We start from the raw sequence: 17,187 nt of genomic DNA on the forward strand, positions 1-17,187 counted from the left end.
AGAGCAGCCCAGGCCCCACCTCCACCCCCAGCCCAGCTGCCTCCCAGGCATCCCCTGGGCATGGCAGGGACAGCTCCCTTCCACAGCAGCCAAACAGAGAGAAGGGGCGGGGGAGTCACCTGGCAGGCGCCTCGCCATTCTCTGGGGTGGGGTTGCAGTCAGGCTGGGTCCCCAGGGGTGGCACCTCAAAGGTGGTGTCCTTCTCAGCCATATCTGCAGAGGGGAGGTAACATCTGAGAACCAGCACCAAGGAGACTGGTGTCTCCAGGAAAGAGTTAACCAGTAGGGACTGGTGGCTTCCAGCGAGGCAGCACCGTGGGAGCTAAGGCAGCCAGATTTGTGTTTCAAAAGATCAAAGTGGAAAAGCTGGCCAGGCACAGTGGCTCACACCTGTAATCACAGCATTTTGGGAGGCTGAGGCAGGAGGACCACTTGAGGTCAGGAGTTCAAGACCAGCCTGGCCAACATGGTGAAACCCCATCTCTACTAAAAACACAAAAATTAGCTAGGTGTGGTGGCACACACCTGTAATCCTAGCTACTCAGGAGGCTGAGGCAGGAGAATCGTTTGAACCGGGGAGGTGGAGGCTGCAGTGAGCTGAGATCATGCCACTGCACTCCAGCCTGGGCAACAGAGCAAGACTCAAAATAAATAAAACAAAGTGGAGAAGTTGCTACTTATCTCTAACAGCTGTGGTCACCCAGGAAGGTGGCACAGTGACGCTAGACCTTTTGTTTTTAAGGGAAACCTGAAATCTCCTAATGTTTAAATACAGCCTCAATTTTTAAAGTTTTTTTCTTTTAAATCAACTTTATTAAGGAATTATTTATTTATTTATTTTTAATTTTTTGAGATTGAGTCTTCCTCTGCTGCCCAGACTGGAGTGCAGTGGCACGATCTCGGCTCACTGCAACTTCTGCCTCCCGGATTCAAGTGATTCTCCTGCCTCAGCCTCCTGAATAGCTGAGATTACAGGCGCCTGCCAACATGCCCAGCTAATTTTTGTATTTTTAGTAGAAACAGGGTTTCACCATGTTGACCAGGCTGGTATCAAACTCCTGACCTCAGGTGATCCGCCCACCTCAGCCTCCCAAAGTGCTGGAATCATAGGCGTGAGCCACCACGCCCAGCCTAAGGCAAAATTTATATACAAGAAAGTATCCCCTGGCAGGGTAGGGTGGCTCTCACCTGTAATCCCAGCACTTTGGGAGGCTGAAGCGGGCGGATCACTTGAGCTCAGGAGTTCGAAACCAGCCTGAGCAACATAGCAAGACCCTGTCTCTATTTTTAAATAAGTAAAAATAAAAAAAGAAAATGTCCCTAAGTGTGTACAGCCTGATGAGTTCTGACAAAGGTAACTAACTCCAATAAAAATACAGAACATTCAAAAGGTTCCCTAGTGCCCCTCCTCACTCACTCTGCCCCCACCTCCAGATCCAGGCAACCACTGATCTGCTTTATGTCACTATAGAGGAGTGTATCTGTTCCAGAATTTCATGTCGACAGAATCACGCAGTATGTACTCTTTGGGGTCTGGCTTCTTTCACTCTGCATAATGTTTTTGATAGTCATTCAGGTTCATTCCTTTCTGTTGCCAAATGGCGTTCTGTTGTACAGATGAACCACTGTTTACATACCCATTCCCTAGTTGATGGACATTTGGGTTGTTTCCAGTTTGAACTATGACGAACAAGGCAGCTATGAGTATTCTTGTGCGTGCCTCTGTGTGAACATATAATTTCATTCCTCTTGAGTGCCTAGGAAGGGTGGCTGGATTGCTATGCTGGCCAGACGGAATGTCTCTGAAGGGCAGTTCAAAGCTGGCCACCACTGGTCTGACCCAGCCACCTTGTTTTACAGATGGAGAGAGACACAGGGCTGGAGCTAGAGCCAGGAAACAGAGATGGCAAGTTCCAGCCCAGAGCACTCTCCTCTGGACGGCACTGCCTCCTGCCTGGGGAGTGGGCACCTTCTTCAAAACTTCCTGCTTTTCTGGGGCAGGAGAATTTGGCCCACATTAGAAGCGGGTTATGCTCAGTCACTACACCTCTCCTCCCCCAGAGCCCTGGTGGAGGCACCCCTTTTTGATGTGGTACAAAGCAACCCCACACACATACCCACATCTCCCCTCTACAAAGTGTTCATGACACCTTTCAGATTTTTCCTCAAATAGACAAAAAAGTAAAGCCAGGATTAATTTATTTCTTGGATTGTAGGGTTCTGAGGAACCCCCCTCTTTGGGGAAGGTCACTGGACTCTTACCTGAATTAGCTGGAGCCTGGAGGCTGGAGACTATGGGGAAGATGATGCGACATGTTATGATAGTTCCTACATATTCATTAATCAGTATTTGAATCAGTGTTTGAAATGTCATTGGGTTTCAGTGAACACTTACTTTGAGCGGACTGGAGCTCTGATGCTCAAACCCATTAACTGTGGCTATTCCCAGTTAGCATCATGAGGAGAAAGCCCCCTGCCCTCTCTCCAAGGCAGCCTGATGTAACTAGACAGGCCCATGGTCTCAGCTGCTGCTGAAACACCTGCTGAAATCCAGCGACAGATCTGCTGTCCCTCCTGTATGTGCAGAAGGGGGGGACCTAGTATCCCTTGGGTGCCTCTCATCCCCTCTCTGAATATACTATACCTCACTTGTAACTTTCCTTCTTCCTCCCTGAGTTAGTGATCCTCCCCTTTTCCTCCTCTTTGGATTTGAAGGTGAGGAGAAGGCATTGTCTAGCCCCTAGTTAGTCTGCCTGTGTTCTCTGGTAATGGCCTACTGGAAGAGAAGAAAAGAACCTGCCTACTCAGCCTCCATTTAAGAACTAAAAAAATATATTATTTACCAGATGGATATACTTCTCTTTAAATCCAAACACCCAGTTCTTAGGCCACTTAAAGAATCGTCTCAGCATCAAGGCCAAACAGATTCTCTTTTTGTACATCCAGCAATCGCTTAAAATCAGGTGAAATTTCACCTTCATATTTGGACTGTATATATCTTGTCAGTTTTTTCTTTTCCCTGGAGTTTTCAATTGCCTTTCTTTTTCTTGTTGATAAAAGGATAGTGTGCCCTCACCATATCCTCAGGCTTTTCAACTCTACTAATCATGAAATTTACTACAATTCTCTCTTCTATTCCTGGGAACACTTCCTCGGAGCCTTCCTTCCATTTTCCTGCTCTGATCTGGCTCAACTGGTCTATACCACTTCATTCTGGGACTTCCCTTCCTTGCTCTGCTAGGATGGAGTGCTGGTCTCTAGATTCCATGGCTTCTTGTTGTTTTTCTTTTTTGCCCCCTCACTTAGCTGAATTACATCTTCAAATCACTTCCTAGGAGAGGATATAGGAAGAAAAGCTTTCTGGACCTTTTATGTCTGAAAATGTTTTTATGCTGCCTTCAAACTTGATTGTAATTTAGCTGAGGTGACCGTAATTTAGCTGGGTAAATTCTAGGTTCAGAACTAAGAAGGAGGTGGGTGGGTGGTGTCTTCCAGTGGAAAGTACTCTGGGCTGACCCTTGGGATTCCTGCATTCCGGCTCTAGGTTCGGCCCTGTGCTTCTCTCTGGGTGTAAAATGAAGGGGTTGTATCAGACCAGAGGTATCCAGCTTTGACTAGTCCTCAAAAACATTCTGACTACGTGACCAGCACAATGACCTAGCCACTCCTCCTAGGTATTTACCCATGAAAAATGAAAATATACATCCGCCCAAAGACTTGTACAAGAATCGGCCAGTCATGGTGGCTCATGCCAGTAATCTCAGCACTGTGGGAGGCTGAGGTGGGAGGATCGCCTGAGCCCAGGAGTTCAATGCTGCAGTGAGCCAAGATCATGCCACTGCACTCCAGCCTGGAACACAGAGTGAGACCCTGTCTCTAAAAATAATAATAATAATAAAAGGTATAAGATAAATTCATACATGTTAGAAAAAAAAAAAAGAATATCCACAGCTGTTTTCATTCATAATAGCCCTAAACTGGAAACAACCCAAATGCCATCAACTGGCAGGTAGATAAAATCATGGTGGTGCATCTATTACATGTAGCGTGGGTAATTTCCATTGATCCTGCTTTGCTCTTGGTAGGTCCTTTTGACCTGATGTCTATGCTTCTGGTCAGGTGCACAGAGAAATTGGGGCTGCCACTGTGGGGAAGATGCCTGGAGCACTTTGGAGTGCCAAAGACCTGTGGCTGGTGGGGGATGCACAAAGGGAATCAGGGAGTCAGGACACTTGCAGACATGAGGCCTGGCACATGCCAATGTCTGCATTGGGAGAGCCACATCAAGGTGGTCACCAGGCCAGGCAGCAGGAGCAAGAAGAAACAAATGGCCGGGCGCAGTGGCTCATGCCGGTAATCCCAGCACTTTTGGGAGGCCGAGGCAGGCAGATCACCAGGTCAGGAGTTCGAGACCAGCCTGACCATCATGGTGAAACCCTGTCTCTACTAAAAATACAAAAATTAGCCAGGCATGGTGGTGCGCGCCTGTAATCCCAGCTACTCAGGAGGCTGAGGCAGGAAAACTGCTTGAAGCCGGGAGGTGGAGGTTGCGGTGAGCCAAGATCGCATCACTGCACTCCAGCCTGGGCGACAGAGTGAGACTCTGTCTCAAAAAAACAAACAAACAAAAACAAAAACGAAACAAACAAAAAAAAAATGCAACCAGAAGCCTCCTTCCTCCTGCAATGGCCCTCTAGCGCCCTCTGCTGGCAAGACTTAACTGCATGCTCCCTATAGAGGAGAAAGGCGGAGCCCAGTCGTTGATCGCAGGGCAGGGATGGAGGTGAATGGAGAACTTAGAGACGATGGGCTGATCACAAGCACACTTTCTAAAAAGCCTTTTCTTGTCCTCTGATCCCATATTGTTCCTTTTTCATAGCATTCTGTGCCTACATTATGGATGTAACGAGTTCGTGAATTTTTCTGCAGACACGAATTTAATGTTGCTAAGTACTCTTCTATTCCTGGATTTATCATAGCTTCATGTGTGGTAAGAATTTCTGGTTTCGTATCTTTTTATTCTCCTTCGTAGGGCTTGTTTTCCTTATAAGTCTCTGTTCATTCATATTTATTTTAAAAGGGTTATGCTTGGCCGGGTGTGGTGGCTCACGCCGGTAATCCCAGCACTTTGGGAGGCTGAGGCAGGCAGATCACCTGGGGTCAGGAGTTCGAGACCAGCCTGGCCAATGTGGTGAAACCCTGTCTCTACTAAAAATACAAAAATTAGCCGGGCGTGGTGGTGCGCACCTGTAATCCCAGCTACTTGGGAGGCTGAGGCACAAGAATAGCTCAAACCCAGGAGGCAGAGGTTGCCATGAGCCGAGACCATGCCACTGCACTCCAGCCTGGGCAACAGAGTGAGACTTTGTCTCAAAAAGAAAAAGGGGGGGAGGTTATGCTGCATTCACCAATAGATAAATGTGGCATCTATACACAATTGAATACTACTCAGCCATCATGAGGAAAGAAATCAAGTCCTTTGCAGCAACATGGATGGAACTGAAGGCCATATTCTTAAGTGCAGACATTCAGACACAGAAAGACAAATACTGCATGTTCTCACTTCTAAGCGGGAGTGAAATACTGTGTCCACACGGAGGTGGAGAGTGGAATAAAAGGCAATAGAGACTTAGAGGGGTGACAGGGTGGGAGGTGTAGGTGGGTGGACCATGAGAAATTATTTAAGAAGTACAATGTATGCTATTCGGGTGATAGGTACCCTAAACGTCCTGAGTTCACCACCCAATCTAAGCATGTAACAAAATTACACTTGTACCCCATATATTTACACAAACAAAATAAAATCCTAAGGACTCTACTGAATATTCCAGTCACTGAGCAGGGACGGTTTCTTCTGCTGTGTTAGTATGTCCTGTTTGCAACGGGTCTCTTCCCTGAGTAGGAAGTCGGCTAGGGAACTCTGGGCCCATGGGCGGAGAGTGTGAGCTGGCAGCCTCCATTTCAGGGTGATGGGGTGTGGCTAGCCTGTTGCGAGGTACACTTTCAAATACCCAAGTAAAGAGGGCTTTACAAACAGAGTGACAGCATCCCACTAGTGGCCCGAACTTTCCCCGGATATTCCTTCAACATTCTGACTCAAAAAGACGATTGTTGGCCAGGCACTATGGCTCATGCCTGTAATCCCAGCACTTTGGGATGTGGAGGCGGGCATATCACTTGAGGTCAGGAGTCCCAGACCAGCCTGGCCAACATGGCAAAACCCTGTCTCTACTAAAAATACAAAAATTAGCTGGGTGTGGTGGCGGGTGCCTGTAATCCCAGCTACTCGGGATGCTAAGACAGGAGAATTGCCTGAACCTGGGAGATGGAGGTTGCAGTGAGCTGAAATCGCACCATTGCACGCCAGCCTGGGCAAGACAGCGAGACTCCGTCTCAAAAAAAAAGACAATACTGGGGACTAAAAACTCAGGCATCATCTGTGCAAACTTGTCAGTGGCCATGCCATGCCACTGTAATACATTCTGAAGTTGTGTTTGAAGATTTAGTAGTCACAGGCCACTACACCTCACACCTCTCCACTTCCCTCCCGCTCTTCATCCGCCTGCCTCTTCCAAGCCCAGAGCCTCTCTGGTGGTCCTAGAAGAAAGTCACCCCTCACTTCTCCGGCAGCCCTCACAGAGTCACATTGGGTGACCTTTCCTCCACTTGGTTTTTTTTCTTTTTTAGGCAGAGTTTCGCCCTCTCACCCAGGCTGGAGGGCAGTGGTGCAATCTCGGGTCACTGCAACCTATGCCTCCCGGGTTCAAGCGATTCCCCTGCCTCAACCTCCTGAGTAGCTGGGACTATGGTGCCCACCACCACACCCAGCTAATTTGTGTATTTTTAGTAGAGACGGGGTTTTGCCATGTTGGTCAGGCTGGTCTTGAACTCCTGACCTCAAGTGATCCACCTGCCTCAGCCTCCCAAAGTGCTGGGATCACAGGCGTGAGCCACCACGCCTGGCCATTCCCCTTGGTTTTGTCACCACTCTTCCATCTGTTTTAAACCACCTGGAAATTTGTTAAAATTCTCAAAGCCCTTAAAAAACAAAAAACAACAACAACAAAAAACTGTCAGGGTTTTAGTTTCCTGCACACTGGTAAAGCCAACCATCCTGTTAGAAACCTCTTCAGAAACTTGATATTCATCTCTCAAAGTCAATAAAACAGCCTTGCAAACAGGTCAAGATTTTACCAGCCCAGGGCTGGGCATGGTGGCTCAGGCCTATAATCCCAGCACTTTGAGAGGCCAAGGTGGGCGGATCACCTGAGGTCGGGAGTTCGAGACCAGCCTGACCAACATGGAGAAACCTCATCTCTTCTAAAAATACAACATTAGCCGGCTGTGGTGGTGAATGCTTGTAACCCCAGCTACTCAGGAGGCTGAGGCAAGAGAATTGCTTGAACCCAGGAGGTGCAGGTTGCGGTAAGCCGAGATTGCGCCATTGCACTCCAGCCTGGGCAACAAGAGCGAAACTCCATCTCAAAAAAAAAAAAAGATTTTACCAGCCCAATAATTTCTGGAAGAATTTTTTTTTTAATCAACAGAATCTCTTACCAAAATGATAAAACTGGATTTTATCATTCCATTCACTGGGTCTGACTACTCAAAGGATAACCAGGACCCAAACCTGACCTAATGAACAGCCGAGGGTGTAGGTCATTTGCCCCCACCCCTGGCTGTTGGTGGGGAGAGGCACAACAGTGGGGCACAGACTCCACCCCGTGGTCGAGGCCTGGGGTGGGAACTGCTTACCCTGGGGCTTGGTGACCATCTCTGCTGCACAGATTGGGTAGGGGACACAGCGGGCACAGGAGTTGGTGGCTGATGTGGCACAGATCATGCCAGGTCGACATTCGCAGACGCGGGAGGAGTTCCATGCACATGGCGTCTTCTCCACAAGGTCATCTAAGGGACACAGATGAGGATCATGGAGAAAGATCAGGATGGTAAGGGCAGGGGGTCCAGAGAGCCCCCAGAAAGACAGAGAAGCAGTTGTCCAAAGGTCATCCAACAAGAAAATAAATGCTCGTCTGGCTATGCCGTTGAGCACCTCTCCCAGCATGCTCAAAATAATTCTGCAGGGTGAAAGAAGGCAGGCAAAAAGGGAGGGTATTCTGTATGTCGCATTTAAATGAAATTCTAGAAAATGCAAGCTATTGCATGGTGAGTATAAGCAGGGGGTGGGAAATGGTGACAAGCAACCCGAGGTAACTTTTAGAGGGGGATGGCTGGTTGCTCAGCTGCATGCATTTGTTAAAACTTATCAGATCGCACCCTTTAATCTATGCACTTTACCATATGCCCACTACCTCTCCATAAAGCTGTTAAAAGAAAGTCCTCCAGGGGACGGGGTGAGTGGGCACGGGTCAGAGGAGCCGAGACTGGCCATGACGCCATAACCGTTTAAAGCTGTGTGATAGTACACAGCTATCTCTGACTCACTCTACATCTGAATATGTTTGAAATTTTTAATAATAAAAAGATTTTTTGGCCAGGCATGGTGGCTCACGACTGTAATCCCAGCACTTTGGGAGGCCGAGGCAGGCAGATCACAAGGTCAGGAGTTCGAGACCAGCCTGACCAACATGGTGAAACCCCGTCTCTACTAAAAATACAAAAATTAGCCAGGCCTGGTGGCGCTCGCCTGTAATCCCAGCTACTCAAGAGGCTGAGGCAGGAGAATCACTTGAACCCGGGAGGCAGAGGTTGCAGTGAGCCAAGATAGTGCCACTGCACTCCAGCCTGGGTGACAGAATGAGACTCCATCTATTAAAAAAAAAAAAAAAAAAAAGATTTTCTCCAAAAGCAAAAAAATAACATGTTAAAGGTATTATTTTTAATAAGTGTAATAATGCATTTGTATGTGTTCGGGAATATTTTGCAACGCTCCACTTAGAGGTAAATACAGAATGACTGTATCAGTAGATTAGGCAAATGCAACTTCTCTTCAAGAGTAGATCCCTATCAGCAGGACACTTAGAGACCCAGCATGATAATGATAAAGGCTGGACAGTCTCTTCTTACAGCCTCCAGAGCAAGGGAACTGGGCAGGATTTGGGGAATTTGTGCAGAGGGTGTGCGTGAGCTCAGCAATGAATGAAACCATTTAGGACAATGGCAGCTATTATCATTATTATTATAGCTCTTAAGATAACTGAGTATGTGTGAGACAGTAGTCTCAGCACTCTACCCAGATTAACCTACAATCATGTATTTAATTCTTTTTTTTTTTTTTTTTTTGAGACGGAGTCTTGCTCTGTTGCCCAGGCTGGGGTGCAGTGGCATGATCTCGGCTCACTACAAGCTCTGCCTCCCAGGTTCACGCCATTCTCCTGCCTCAGCCTCCCGAGTAGCTGGGACTACAGGCGCCCACCACCGCGCCCGGCTAATTTTTCTATTTTTAGTAGAGACGGAGTTTCACCGTGTTAGCCAGGATGGTCTCGATCTCCTGACCTTGTGATCCACCCGCCTCGGCCTCCCAAAGTGCTGGGATTACAGGCGTGAGTCACCACACCCGGCTCATGTATTTAATTCTTACACAGTTCTCTGAGATGGATACTACTATGCCCATTTTGCAGCAGAGGAAACTGAGGCACAGAGAGGTTAGGAAACCTGCTTGAGGTTATAGGCTATCAAGTGGGAGAGGCGGGATCTGAAGCCGGCACTCGGGTTCTAAAGCTCATGCCTTTAGCTACTAATACGCCACTCCACTGCCTCGTAGGGCTTTAGTTAGGAGAGCTGAAGGAATTACTGGGCCCAGAGCCAACTCCTCTTTCTCCATATGTCCACAAGGTGGTTGTAGCAGACTGTATTTTCCCAAAACATGGCTACAGTGATGTTTCTGGCCCTTCCAGAGCCTTTGCCACTTACCCCTCAAGAAGTACAACTGTTTTCCTTCCCTCGGTCTCAAGTGACATTTGTGGTTGCCTCAACAAACAGAAAGTGGTAGAAGTTCTGTGTGACTTCTGAGGCCTGGTCATAAAAGGAGGGGTGGCTGCTGCCTCTGTCTCTCTCTGTCTCTTTCTCTCTCTTTCTGTCCCTCTCTCGCTCTCTCTTTCTGTCTGTCTCTCTCTCTCTCAAGACTTTTATGGCCGGGGGCAATGGCTCATGCTTGTAATTCCAACACTTTGGGAGGCTGAGGCGGGCGGATCACTTGAGGCCAGGAGTTTGGGACCAGCCTGGCCAACATGGTGAAACCCCGTCTCTACTAAAAATACAAAAAAAGAAAAAAAGAGAAAAAGACCTCGCCTTTAGAACCCAGCCACCAGGGGGGACACGAAGAGGCCGACATGGAAAGGAACCAAGCCTGCAGCCAGGAGCCGACATCAACCCCAAGGCAGGTGAATGAATGAGACTTCAGAGGATCCTGATCCGCAGCTTTTGGGCTTTCCAGCTAAGACCCCAGACATTGTGGAGCAGAGACAAGCTGTCCCCGCAGTGCCCTGTCTGAATTCTGACTCACAGAATCTGTGAGTACAAAGAATGGTTTGTTTTCACGACTAAGTTTTAAGAAAATTTGCTTTGCAGCCTTAGTAACTAGGACAGAGACCTCCAATGACAACAAATGGTGTCTGTGGTTCTTTTTGGCCTCCCCGACCCTTCGCTCTGCTTTGCTGCCCAAAAGCAGCTCTGGACAAGGAGACAGACTCACACATTCCCAGTGGCCTCCGTGAATAGCCAGGGCCTCTAACAGTCACAGCAGCCTGTGGCCTGAGCAACACCCCCCGCCCACATGACCCTCGGGGTGCTGCTGGCGCTGGGAGGTTGTGATGGGCTGGGCACAGGGAAGCCCCATACCCACATCGTGCTGTGCCTGCGCGCTCAGTAAGTGCTCGTCAAAGCAGCTCGCAGGCCAGGCGTGGTGGCTCACGCCTATAATCCCAGCGCTTTGGGACGCCAAGGTGGGAGGACCATTTGAGTCCAGGAGTTCTAGAACAGCCTGGGCAACATAGTGAGACCCCCATCTCTATGAAAAAAAAAGTTTTGAATTAGCCAGGCATGGTGGTGTGTGCCTATAGTCCCAGCCACTTGAAAGGCTGAGGCAAAAGGATCACGTGATCCTGGGAGGTCGCAGCTGCAGGGAGCTATGATCACACCACCGCACTGCAGCCTGGGTGAAGGAGTGAGACCCTGTCTGGGAAAAAAAAAAAAAAAAAAGAAGTGGCTCATAGGGGCAGCGAGTGGAGTGGACGAGAACCTGGAACCTGGTGGCACTTGTCTGGGTTCAAACTCCAGCTCGCAGCCCTTGGAAGTTCCCTGATTTCCCAAAGCTTTCGTTTCCTCCTCTGTAAAAGGGAAATGATCACAATCCTTGAATCACAGAGTAGTTACAAACATTCATGAGCCGAGTTTGGAACAGGTGGGTGATTCACAAACGCTTCCTGGAAGGAAATAATATGCCAGTGGAAGCCCTCTGAAAAGAGGCGACCCCCATCAAAAACCCACAAACATGACAGGGAGTTACTGGAAGTTCACAGTTCAAAAATGCAGAGGGGTAAACTGAGGCCCAGGGAGGGACGAGGCCCTTACCTCGAGAACAGCTCACGCAGGCCGTGCAGCGGCCGGCCTCGTCCAGGTAGTAGTCGGGCTCACACTGCTTCCTGCAGTCACCAGACCCCTGTGGGCATGGCTGTGTTGGGGACAGACCTGGTGAAAGAAGCAGAGAAGCTGCAGGCCAGGCCGCCTTGGCAAAGGCCTCACTCCCCACCAAACCCTGAAGCCCCCCATCCCTCACCATGGCCAGCTCCCAAACTCCACACGTCAGCTCAGTCCAGCCTTTCAGAGGGAGTCCTGAGGCTCAGAGAGGACAGGAATGCTGCGTGCATTCCACACGAGAGGAGGGTACTCACTGCCCGGCAACCAGCCCCTGCCCATTCTTCCTCCTGAGGCCACCGTGCCACAGCTTCCCCCAACCCTGTCTCATCGCTCTGTCACTCCCATGCTCAAAACTTTGGGAACAGCTTCCCTGAAAGCTCAGCACACTAGCGTAACTCCTGTTCAGAATGGTATTGGGCGGGGAGGGGCTGGGTGCCTCCTATCTCCCTCTTTTAAAGACCCGTGTCGGCCGGGCGCGGTGGCTCACATCTGTAATCCCAGCACTTTGGGAGGCTGAGGCGGGTGGATTACTTGAGACCAGGAGTTTGTGACCAGCCTTTAGTAGAGATGTTGAAACCCCATCTCTACAAAAAAAAAAAAAAAAAAAAAGTAGCCAAGTGTGGTGGCAGGCGCCTGTAATCCCAGCTACTCGGGAGGCTGAGGCAGGAGAATTGCTTGAACCCAGGAGGCGGAGGTTGCAGTGAGCCGAGATCACGACACTGCACTCCAGCCTGGGTGACAGAGCAAGACTCACCTCAAAAAAACAAACCACAAACAAAGAAAAGACATCATAGAGAGAATAAGCAAAGCCATGGAGCAGGAGAAGGTACAACTATCGGAAAAGAGCTCCAACCCAAAATTGTTAGAAGTCCCACAAATCCATTTTTTTTTTTTTTTACAAAACCGACCCAAGAAAAAGGAAAGCACATGCACACAAGGATGTATTTTTCATTCTTCATTATAGCCAAAGGCAGAAACAATCCAAATATCCAAAAACTGGATAAACAGAGCACGGCATATCTACGCCATGGAGGGCTATTCAGTAATAAAAAGGGACTAGGCTGGGCATGGTGGCTCACGCCTGTAATCCCAGCACTTTGGGAGGCTGCGGTGGGCGGATCACCTGAGGTCGGGAGTTCGAGACCAGCCTGACCAACATGGTGAAATCCCATCTCTACTAAAAATACAAAATTAGCCAGGCGTGGTGGTGTGCACCTGTAATCCCAGCTACTCAGGAGGCTGAGGCAGGAGAATCGCTTGAACCCAGCATGTGGAGGTTGCAGTGAGCCGAGATTGCACTATTGCACTCCAGCCTGGGCAACATGAGCGAAACTCCATCTCAAAAAAAAAGAAAAAGAAAAATGACTGAGGGTCGACCCTTCGCCATGGGGACCAGGAGGGCATCAGAGGGACACGTGCAGAGGCTGGCCAGCTGAGTCCCAAGTGTCACAACAGCAGAGTGGGACTCATTTCCCTCTGACAAACCAACATAGAGGGAAATAGAGAGAGAGATGGGGCACTGGTGCCCAGCACAAGGCAGGCCCTCTGCATTGCTGGCAAATGAATGAGCTCTCTGGTGTCTACCTCTGCCCCTCGATGCTTTCAGCCCTAGATCATACCTTACCACTGTCTTCTCTCCCCACCAGGAAAAGACAACAGATCAGTGCCCGCCTGCTCCAAACACCCCCATTCATGGGCCATCCACCAATTGGACACTCCAGGGAGATGACCCACAGCTTCATGGGGAAATTACCTGGATCTGAACTAGGCCTTCCCACAGAGGAGGGAGAGTCGGGAGCCCTCGTCAGTTTAGAAGCAGCTTCCTGGGCGAGGCGGGTGCCCCCTCTTAGAGGCATGGTGCTGGCACTGGAGGTTGCTGGGGACAGCGGGGTGGGCTTGGCCTGGGGGATGGTGCCACTGGGGAAGAAGCCAGAGATGGGACTGATAATTCTGCCAATGGGGCAAGGGAGGCCTGTGCTCACGAATAACAGTTTCCACAGAGATGGGGTCCCAGGCCCTCAGCCCACCGCCTCTGGCAGGCCCACTGTAAGCTCCTGGGAGCAAGGCCTGTGTTTTCTAAGCCCTGTGAGTCTCCTATGTGCTCAGGGCAGGGCTGGGCACACCCTAGGGCCTCAAATGATCTGAGGGGCTTGGCAGAGAGGCACCCCGAAGTCCTGACACCATGGGCTGAATCCCGCTTACACCCCCAGCCCAGTTGTACCATGGGTGTCCTGTGGGGTGGGGCAGCCTCGTCTGAAAGCCAGCTTGGGGGAAGAGGAGGAGGCAGAGCCAGGGAGTCACCTGGAGGGTTCCTTGCAGTTCTCTGGGCTGGCACAGGCAGGGCTGACCCCTGGGGAAGCCGGCTCACAGACTGTGTTCTTCTGCGCCGTGCCTGCAGGGGGGACAGCAGTGCCTTCAGAATCAGTGTTGGGGACCCAAAGTCTCCCAGAATACACCCTTCACTACCACAGGCCAGAGTCGGAGATGGGGCCCTTGGAAAACGCAGCAGTCATCTGGAGGTGGCACCTGCCTGGCACCCATTCCCCTTCGGAGTAAAGCAGCCTACCTTTCCCTGGGGAATTACTCTCCCTCTGATCTCTGCATCTGTGGTTAGGGGTTGGGACCGACTGAACCCCCTTTCCCGAGTGGCCATGAGACCAGGCTGGACCAATCAATCCATTCCATTCCTCTGGCCACGATGAGCCAGTTCAGGGACAGACATGTGACCCAAGCCTGTGAGGTAGAATTTAAAGATTCTGGTTTGGGATTTAAAGGTTTTCGTTTTGGATATTAAAAATGTAAGAAAGGGAAGCTGTCTTCCCACTGGCGCTGGGCAGAGCTGCTAGTAAGTATCTTGCCGACGAACCAACAGAGAGGGAAATAGAGGTGAGAGATGGGGCAAGATGGAGCCCTGGATCCAGCCATGCCTGAAGCTTCTCAGAGCTATCCCCAGACTTTTAAGCTACATGTGCTAAAAAATTGGGGATTTTGCTACTTGCAATCCAAGGAGTCCTGAAGAATGCTGGACGGAAGCAGAGTGGAGAAGAAAACATACACATCGTCCATCCAGTGCCCCTGAGTTTGCCTGCTATGTCCTAACTGTGCCAGGAAAGTCAATTTTATTTACTTACTTACTTATTTACTTATTTGAGACAGAGTCTTGCTCTGTCGCCCAGGCTGGAGGAGTACAGTGATGCAGTCTCGGCTCACTGCAACCTCTGCCTCCCAGGTTCAAGCAATTCTCCCGCCTCAGCCTCCCGAGTAGCTGGGATTACAGGCACCCACAACTACGCCCGGCTAATTTTTGTATTTTTAGTAGAGATGGGGTTTCGCCATGTTGGCCAGGCTGGTCTCGAACTCCTGACCTCAGGTGATCCACCCACCCTCCTCAGCCTCCCAAAGTGCTAGGATTACGGGCATGAGCCACCATGCCCAGCCCAGTCAAATGATTATAATCATACACTCTTCACCAGGCTGTTGTCAGGATAAACAGAAGAGTGCGCGTGAGGTGCCCATCACACTGCATGACATATGGTAAATACTATGTCCTTACCCCCAACTGGACTCCTGTCCCATCACTTAGAAGGTGACCCGTATTGTCGCCAGGCATGGTGGCTCACACCTGTAATCCCAACACTTTGGGAGGCCGAGGCGGGCGGATCATGAGGTCAGGAGTTCGAGACCAGCCTGGCCAACATAGTGAAACCCCATCTCTACTAAAATTACAAAAAATTAGCCGGGCATGGTGGCAGGTACCTGTAATCCCAGCTACTCGGGAGGCTGAGGCAGGAGAATCACTTGAACCCGGGAGGCAGAGGTTGCAGTGAGCTGAGATCACGCCATTGCACTCTAGTCTGGGTGACAGATCGAGGCTCCATCACAAAAAAAAAAAAAAAAACAACTGGTGGCCTGTATGTGTGGGACTTCGCTCTGAAGGTTTCCGTGGAGTCACGTGAGCGCAAGCAATGCTGACCTCTCATGTTCTGTGGCGTGGTGGAGTGACGACACCTAAGCTTAGACATTTCCTGCTCTGTCTCTGCGGGCAATTTACCTCCCATCTCCAGACCTCGATTTCCACACCTGGAAAATGGGGCTAATACTGTCTGTCTTATGGAGACTTGAGAATTTCAGGAGAGACAGCCAGTGAAGGCTCTTAGCATGGGGCTTGGCTGACTGGAGGCAGAAACTGCTTTCTATTTTACAGCTGGAAAAAAAACAACAACCCCGGAGAGCTGCCCCATGGGTTAGTCCACAGGGGACCCCAGAGATTAACCAGGGTTTGGCAGCTGAGATTAGAACACTTCTAAAACAGTGCTGTCCAACAGAAATATGTGAGTCACACAGGTCAGCTCAAATATTCTAGGAGCCACACTTTAAAAGGTAAAAAGAAATAAGTGCAATTAATTTTCATAGTATATTTATTTAACCGAGTATATCTCAAATATTACCATGTTTGCAAGCAATCAATACAAAAGATAATTAATTATATTCTTGTTTATACTAAGTTTTCGAAATCCAGTGCATATTGTACACACAGCACTTCTCAATGCAGACCTAGCTACATTTTTTTTATTTTTTATTGGGTTTTTTGGAAACAGAGTCTAACTCTGTCGCCAGGTTGGAGTGCAGTGGCACAATCTCAGCTCACTGCAACCTCCATCTCCCGAATTCAAGCAATTCTCATGCCTCAGCCTCCCGAGTAGTTGAGATTTCAAGCACCCGCCACCAAACCTTGCCAACTTTTGTATTTTTAGTAGAGACGAGGTTTCACCACGTTGGCCAGGCTGGTCTCGAACTCCTGATTCAAGTGATCCGCCTGCCTCAGCCTCCCAAAATGCTGGGATTACAGGTGTGAACCACCGCACCCGGCCCCTAGCTGCACTTTCAGTGTGTGGCCACGTGCGACGGGCCAGTGGCACTGCATTGGGCAGCTCAGGTCCAGGGGCGGCAAAGGGAGGCCTCTTGCGCCGCCAAGTGGCAGTCTCAGGAACACCGCCCAGACAGTCCCTCCAGCAGGAAGCCTTGGCTGGAACAACTGAACTCAAGATGTTTTTCACAAAGACGCAGAAGTTTCTGAGCTGGAAACTTTTGGGAAGTTTGGCCTTTTTGGAGAGGCCCCCAAGGCCTTCAGTTATACCTCCTTATTTGAGAGATGGGGAGACTGAGGTCCAGAGACAGGTAGGAACATGCCTCACAGTTGCAAATCTTTGCAAAATCCTACGTATCTGCTGCCCAGTCCACTCCAGTACTCTCCCCTGCTTATGGGTGGAGGCCTCCATCATTCCTTAGCAGAGCGCTCTCCCCTGACCTGGAATTTGACCAGATTTGAACTCCATCCACCCCCAGCTTGGATCTCCCTGTCAGGTGCCCCCATATCTTAATTCAGCGAAACTCTATGGGGAGCAGGTGCCATGCCTAGCATTTGATCGGGCCGTGGGGAGATGTTGATGGACACCAGGGGCATGGTCTTTGCCCTCAGGAAGCTTCCAGCCAGGGAGGGAGACAGACATTGATCAAGAGACAGAGAGAGGTATGTATCCACATTTGCAAAGGACACAGTGCTACCAGCTTCCCTAGTGAGAGGCCAGG

General features: G+C 49.8%; 1 protein-coding gene across 6 annotated transcripts in view; it reads right to left on the reverse strand.

Moving 5' to 3' along the window:
- TNFRSF8 (TNF receptor superfamily member 8) overlaps window positions 1-17,187 on the reverse strand; it is a 78,672-nt gene that overhangs the window by 19,448 nt on the left and 42,037 nt on the right. For all 6 annotated transcript variants that reach the window (XM_054452386.2, XM_054452404.2, XM_054452379.2 and 3 more), the window contains 5 exons: window positions 13,900-13,990; window positions 13,352-13,515; window positions 11,533-11,649; window positions 7,756-7,908; window positions 120-213 (listed from right to left, as the gene is read on the reverse strand). In XM_054452386.2, coding sequence (XP_054308361.1) covers window positions 120-213; window positions 7,756-7,908; window positions 11,533-11,649; window positions 13,352-13,515; window positions 13,900-13,990 — 619 coding nt within the window. The remainder of the gene's footprint in view (window positions 1-119; window positions 214-7,755; window positions 7,909-11,532; window positions 11,650-13,351; window positions 13,516-13,899; window positions 13,991-17,187) is intronic.

This window comes from Pongo pygmaeus, chromosome 1 (assembly GCF_028885625.2).
Source record: "Pongo pygmaeus isolate AG05252 chromosome 1, NHGRI_mPonPyg2-v2.0_pri, whole genome shotgun sequence".
NCBI classification, from domain to species: Eukaryota; Metazoa; Chordata; class Mammalia; order Primates; family Hominidae; genus Pongo; species Pongo pygmaeus.